This window comes from Micropterus dolomieu, linkage group LG04, assembly GCF_021292245.1.
Source record: "Micropterus dolomieu isolate WLL.071019.BEF.003 ecotype Adirondacks linkage group LG04, ASM2129224v1, whole genome shotgun sequence".
Classification (NCBI taxonomy): domain Eukaryota; kingdom Metazoa; phylum Chordata; class Actinopteri; order Centrarchiformes; family Centrarchidae; genus Micropterus; species Micropterus dolomieu.
In genome coordinates, this window is record NC_060153.1 from 13,501,984 (window position 1) to 13,509,424 (window position 7,441).

Sequence of the window (7,441 nt, forward strand, 5' to 3'; positions counted from 1 at the left end):
CAAATTCGCCAGATCAACTGAAAAGGTATTACAATATCAGTGTGAACAGCCTTTGTCCGCCTCCCCCAAGTAGCAAAACTAAATAAATAAATAAATAATATCAGCTATTGCAGGTTTAAACCCGAGGCAAATTTGTGATTTTGAGCTAAAGCTTAAGAAAATTGACTTGAATTGAATTTTTAAATAATCTTAGGCACTGTTAATAAATGTTGTAAGCAGCGCTGGTGTAAGATGTCAACAGTGCACGCATTCGGGTTTGTGTGTGCTGCTGCTGACGTGCTACAGCAGGTCATTTTACCTCTGCCTCTGCCCTCTACATCCGTCTCCCGTCCTCACTTTTATATCTTCAACTAATCCATCACTCACTTCATTCCACCTCATCCCATCATCCCATCATCCATCTTTGCCTCAGTTTTCCCCACTCTAACCCCTCCAAGGAGGCCTTTTGGCTAGCTTTGAGTGTGCATGCATGTGTGTGTGAGTGTGTATGCATACGAATGGTTTGGCTAAATACTGCCAGAGGAGATGGCTTTGAAGTGGGGGAATGCTGCCTTCCAGTCCCCTTAATTGAGCCTGGCAGGCACTCAACATTGACAGAGAGAGAAACAGAGAGAGGGGAGAAACAGAGAGTGTGTCCGGGGCGAATCAACACCATGCAGCCAGATTTTTTAAACCCCTGCACCAGGCAAGGACACTCACACAACTGTCATTCAGGGTCTCTCTCCCTGCCTCGCTCTCTCTCTCGTACACGCACATTTGCACACACACTCCCCGGTGATTAACTATCTAGTCTGATTAGCCTGTAGGCTAACAGCTAATGCAAATGAAACTTAGTTCTGTAAGCTGATGTACAACGTGATCATACAGCCACGGTGCCTGACTGGCCACATGTTACAGCCTCCGTGACACACATACAAATGCTTTTGTTTTCCAACACATTAGCTGGGAAAAAAGAAAAGAGAGGGCAAATGAATGGACAAGGGTGGGCAGGGAGGAACACGGGACAGAGGGGGAGAGAGAGTAAGGGAGGCATACCAGGATTAGGCGCGGAGGGGGGGTGGGGGGGGGGGGTAGAAAGTAAAAGGGAGAAGAGGAGATCAGCTGAGTCAAAGCGAGCCTTCAGCCACTCTGGTATTCTGTACTCGTCTGTTCCCATGATCCATTTGGGATTCTGCCACTTGTGTTCTTGGGAGTATCATATTGTACACAGGAGCTCTCAGAGGGACAGGAATGAACAGCATACAGACAGTAACACACACACATAAAAATCATAAAACATACATGCACAGTGCTGCACATGTATGCTGCAGAAACTAATGTCTGTGTTGGTATGGCAACCATAACATGTACATGGACACGGCTATACCCATGCACTCTAAAAATCTGTTCAGGTTCACATCATTATGTAGTATGTCTTTGCCTATAATGAGGCTGGTGTGTGTCGCTACATGCATTACTATTGAGCACAAGTAATTTTCTGTGTAAGCGCTGCCAGACTCCCAAGATAAAGCCTTGCATAACAATAGATATTTTAAAACCATATTTCTCTCTCACTCTCTCTTACAACGCACACAAACATACACATTTGCGGTGAAAACAAATGGGGTGTGGAATGATAGAGCATCAGACATGAATCGATTTTAAAAAATACATCTGCGTTTGCTCCCACTGAAAGATGTTTTAAAGTCTGTGCGTGTCCTATGAATCATTAATATTTTCTGATATGTGTCTTGGGAACACAGAGCATGATAGGATGCCTTCAGATGCATCATTACGCTGGTATAGTAAACACACACACATAACCAAAACACACACTGTTTCTCTTCCTTTACTTCATCACATTTACTGCTGCATCATAATAAAAACATAAATCTGTGAAGTCCATGCAGATGCACTTAAGATTAGTTATGATGCTCTAATTGCTTTGTTTTGCTGTCTCCATGGCAACTATTAATTAAATGTATTTTCACACCACTACAGCTGCATGGCCACACCAGTGCAAAGCATTCACATCATGCATGTGCACACAAACATGCAGAGCCATGGGGACTGTGAGTTGAAGCTGGAGAATGGGTCGCTGAAAACAAAACAATGTAAATGTCAAGTGCAGTATGTGGCTACATGCCGACCCTCGGCCCTGGAGTCATCTGGTTAATTTGAATCTGAAAATCCCATATTCACAAGAGTGTGCATTTGTGTTTGGTACTTCTAACAGAGCCTGGTTGGCGAGGCCTCATTAGGAGGTTGAGAAATCAGTGGACCAGATTCTGTCCCAAAGGTACTCAGCCATCATCTTCGCTCTCTATCTGTAATGAGTGGCCCTCCACTACTGCAGATGCTGTCTTACAGCATCTTACATGGTGCATCCCCGACTTACTTTTTCTATAAGCTAGGCCAATATTTAGTAGGTGCACACTCAGTTTCCAAATGCCCTGTGTGCACCAGTATTGGAAAATGACAAAACGAAATGTCCCTTAAGCCCACTGTGGTTAAATGTAAAAATAGCAGAATGATTCATCAAATTATAAAACACTAATTTCAGTAACTGTAAAGGGCAACTCAACCAGTGAAGGAGCTCTTCACTTGCCCTAACTTTTAACGTGACTTGATTCGGCTCACATTCTGCTCTAGAAAGTTTACTTTTGGCGAAAAGATCCCAAAACAGAAATTTCACCACTCAAACCTGCCCCCTCCTACCTGCAGGAGCTGGAGTCAGTTTCCGGGTGGTTGTTGTTCTCCTCATTGCCCGACGCTGCCGGTGCCGCCGCCGCCGCCGCCGCCGCCTCCTCTTCCTCTTCCTCCTCAACCCCGACATGAGCGGAGGGCTCGGGTACCAGCTGGGGCACCGGAGCTTCGCCGGGGGGCTCCATGCTCGTCACCGGCCGGGAGCGACGATGAGGCGGCGGGGAGACCCACGACAGCGCTGCGGCGGAGCTCCTGCACTCTGGCTGGCTGAAGGAGCGGGGACAGGAGCTCCCCGTTGCTCCAACTGCCGCTCCCCCCGGACCGCCGCGACTCCCCGCAGGATCAGCAAACTTTCTGTTGCTGCCGTTACACAGGTTAGACCCAGCGCTGCCGCTGGCCACCAGACCGCCGTGACTCCCAGCGCTGGGGTTCACGCTGGTTGAATTCGAGTTGCTACAGCCGCTGACTGAAGGTCCGTCTCCGGAGCTGCCGCCCGTTCTCCTCCCGGCGAAGTAGTCTCCTAGCGGCGGGGAGTGAGGCGGAGGGACCGCGGGGTGACCGAACCACCTCCATCGGATCCTGAGAATCTGCTTCACATCGAACTCCTTCCGCGAGGAAGAGCCCGAGCCGCTACTCGACATTCCAGGGCTCTGCACGAAGAAATGGCGGGGTGAGCCCGTGCCGCTCTGCCGTTAAAAGCTGCACACCTTAATGTACGCGCGCCTCTCCTGGCAACCGCACGCCCGTTAACCGCGACTGGAAGTGGTGAGCGGAATATAGCGGAGAATATGGACAGAGAGAGAGAGAGAGAGAGAGAGAAGGGGGAGAGAGAGAGAGAGAGAGAGAGAGAGGGAGGTGTACATACAGAGTTTTAACGTCAGTGCCTTTTCATGCACAAACCAAACCACAAACATTTGACTCAAGGACAAATTAATGTCACACTGCCAAATAATGCATAGCAGGCCAGGCATTTTGCAGCAGAGAAGAATATTGTTATTATCATTATCAACAACACCACCATTATTCACCAGGCCAGACAATCAATCAATAATACTTAGTAAATGGAACCAGTCAGTCTGTTTGGCAACAGTAGGCTACTGTAGGCTGTATTATAGGGCAAGAACTTTCTCTTTGTGTGTCAGAGTCTATGTCAGAAAATAGTTTAAAATGTCAGTCTTCAAATTGCTTGCTTTTTTGTTTAGTTTTCTACCATATAAAACAAAGAAAAGCAGAAAATTGTCATAATTGAGAATGGAACTAATGAATGTTTGCATGTTTTTGCTTGATCGATTATTATAATAATAACAAATTTATGTCAATAATAAGTCAATTCACTAGCCTAATCGATAAATTGATTAAATGTCTCAGCTTTATTCCCAACAAATTCATCAGAATTGATCAATCACTATGTTGATATTTTTCAAGCTTTTCTCTGTTTCGTACAGTTGTCAACTGAGCATCTTGGGGCTTTGGTTTGCTGGCGGGGCAATTCTGAGCATGTCACTTTGTAATAGGCTAATTGTAAAATACATATTTTGTGACTATTAATAGACCATACTATATAATTGATTAATCAAGAATCAGATTAATCAACAATGAAAGTAATCACCAGTTGTAACCTATTACTCACGTCGTAGGGATATATAGGAATTGGTTAAAGTTAATGTCAAGATTGGGATTAGGCATATAGCAGTTTTGGTTAAGGTACATTTTTTTTGCTATCTCTAAATGCAACATCTTCCTATATAAATGTCTCTGTGTGCAAGCATATGTGCCAGAGTGAGTGAATGAACCTGGAGGTTTGTGAGGCTACAGCAATCATTACCTGTTAATCAAAGACTCTGAAATGTAATGAAGCGGTGGACACATCCTCTTTGTCATCCTCATTTCTACACCGTCTAGCTGTCTACACTCACTCCTCTCAGCACCTGTCTCTTGGCGAGTCTCCATCTCTGTCTTATTGCCTTCTAACAATCACACTTTGTTTAGAAACCTGGCTGCAATAAAGCCGATGTGCAGATTCATTGTTTGAGCAGATACCTATGGCAGATAATGAAAACAGTCAGTATTACTTCAATTCACCACAGAGGGGGGACCTGAGTGTCCTCGACAAAGAAAATTCACTCTTCACTCTTGCTGTTCTCCACCCATTACAACTCTTCCTTCTCCCTTTCTTCCCTCCATCTGCAATGCAGCAGCTATTCATAGGCAGTGATGATCAGTGGGATCTGGTCCTGTGGGAGCCATACCACCCAGAACAGCAGCAGATCAGCCAGTCAGGACCTTTCTCACCTTCTGCAGTAACCCCAGGACGATGACAGGATGTACCGGAGCCACAGAGCTGGAACACAGTGTGTTCTGGATGGAGTCCTACTAACAGGAGGGGAGGGATACTTTAGGAGCCCCACTCTAGCAAAAATCAATGAGTCAAACAGCCGAGGTCAGTTTGTGAATTACACAGGCGGGAGATGTGTTACTCATAAATTGGCCCCGCAGACTAACAGCAAGGCCCGAGGCTCATTTTTCCCACCACAACTAAATGACTAAAAGGGGCAGACGAACAAGGCTGTTTGAACTTTTTGCCTGCTTTTGTTTGCCAGATTATGAGAAACATGGATTTTTTTCAGTTTCAACATATACTGACAACACAGTGCAGGGCCACCACGCTGTACTATCTGATCAATATATACACATACATACACACACACACACACACACACACACACACACAAGCCTGCAGGGAGGTGTGAAAACAAGCAGCAGTATCATTAAGGCAAAGAAACAGCAATGGGTCATAGCAGAAGGAAGAACGTTTCATGGGGAACCAGATTAGACACATCTAGCTGTTTGGGGTGATTTGGATATTTAGACTGTATACACTCTAAATATACTCAAAATATTCATTTTGTACTTGTATATTGATTGACTCTTTGATTGAGTCTTAATTCTTCTCTCATAAACTCTGTATCAGGGAAAGCATTGGCCACAGTCCCTGTTGCTTAACCTAACAGGAGTAGTAATATGGTTACATCGGCCTTTGATTTGGAGATAGACAATGGATTTCACGTGCTGTTTGAGTTTAAGAGCCCCAGCATTTAAGGGTTATCTGAAATACCTCATAATTCTGCCTTTTTCATTTCCTACCAGAGCATGTACCGGGAGAGTCAAATGTTCTCAGAGCCCTGCACTCAAGGAACCAGAGAGTAAACCAATGCATTTCTGCAACACTCACAATGGAAATGCCGTCCTGTTACTGGGGGAGGCTGGGAATGAGGCTCGGAGGGGCCATTCAGCTCTGGTCTCCTTCAGTTGGATCTAATCATTGGTCACTTGGCAGGAGCCTTCTTGAGCCGCCTACTGTTATTGGTCTCCTGGCTGAGGCAGTCCAAGCCAATCACTCAAAACTCTCTGGCACAGCTTTACGGCTATACAACACTCTGGACACACATACAAGCACACACACATAAACACAGACACAAACGCAAGAAAATGACACCATGAAATACCATTCACACACCCTTCATAGTCAATAAACATCCTGTTTATGTGCACTCACACATGCAAACATGCATGCACGGCACCACGCATACACATGTGCAAATGGCAGCATGCAATTGCATATTCGCACACTATGTACTCTATAAGCATCTGACTACACACACACGCACACACACACGCACACACACACACACACACACCCCAAATAAAAACAAGTAGCAGTCATCTGGGGAGTGCTGTTGTAAAAAGATTTTATGGGGCCAGAAAGTGAAACATTATCTGCCTGACCTGTCTGTGATGATCAGCTCATCTCTCATGACTGATGTTCATCCTGCAGTGGCCTTCTTCCAATGTCTTTCTCTCTCCCTCTTTCTTTCTTCCTCCTCTTCCTTCCTTTCTGTCTCCCTTTTCTCCCTAGTCTGTGTTGAAGCCTTTGCTATGTATTCTCCCCAATCTCCTTCCTAATCTCAATTTCCTGCTCTCCATCCCTGCTATTACTGTTACTGTGTACTGTGACACACAAGGGCACGTGTGTGTGTGTGTGTGTGTGTGTGTGGGGGGGGGTCTGTGATTCCCTGAGGTGGAGACCTGCAGGGACGACGCTGCGAGAGGCTTTGTTCTATATAGCATCACGGACATACATACATCATGACTTTCCTGCATATGCCCACACGCATACACCTACACACACACACAGCTCTGACAAATATGAACCACATACCCGATATACATTCTGCATGCATACACATAAAAACACAAGGAAACACTTTCATTCAAGTCACGGCCCATGCATCACACACACACACACACACACACACACACACACACACACACACACACATTCACTGCCTGCTTCCGTTGTGTTGCTTGGTACTGTAGCTGCAGGCAAGTCTGTCCTTGAGACTCAGAGCAGGCTCAGACTAGCCAAGCAAATAATTACCTCTCCACATTGACATGCTGGCTCCTCCCAACATATGAAGGAGAAGGAGGGAGCGTGTGTGAGTTTGTGGTTTGCAATTAAAGTGATCTGGAAGCACAATATTCAATGTTATTGAACGGAAAATAAATTTTACACCAAGGCAAGAAGGCTTGCGGGGTGGAAGGAGACCTATGTGGGTTTAAGAGTGTGTTTACTTGTATCTATCTATCTTTGTGAGGATCAATGTGAGTTGTAGACCCAGAGAGTGAGGACGTTTTGGCACTTCGTCACTTTAGGCTGGACCTTCAAAGGGCCATTTGGTTAAGATCTGGATTTAAT

General features: G+C 45.5%; 1 protein-coding gene and 1 long non-coding RNA gene across 2 annotated transcripts in view; one reads left to right on the forward strand and one right to left on the reverse strand.

Annotated features, from left to right (window-relative positions):
• Nucleotides 1-3,450, reverse strand: part of klhl5 (kelch-like family member 5) — a 33,493-nt gene extending 30,043 nt beyond the window's left edge. Inside the window, exon 1 of the mRNA XM_046047439.1 lies at nt 2,698-3,450. Within this exon, the coding sequence (XP_045903395.1) occupies nt 2,698-3,326 (629 nt within the window). The 5' untranslated portion in view covers nt 3,327-3,450. The remainder of the gene's footprint in view (nt 1-2,697) is intronic.
• On the forward strand, nt 2,770-7,239 carry LOC123969777. Its single transcript, XR_006824786.1, has 3 exons — nt 2,770-3,450; nt 4,881-5,125; nt 5,833-7,239. It is a non-coding gene; the product is annotated as an uncharacterized LOC123969777 (long non-coding RNA).
• The last annotated feature ends 202 nt before the right edge of the window (nt 7,240-7,441 follow it).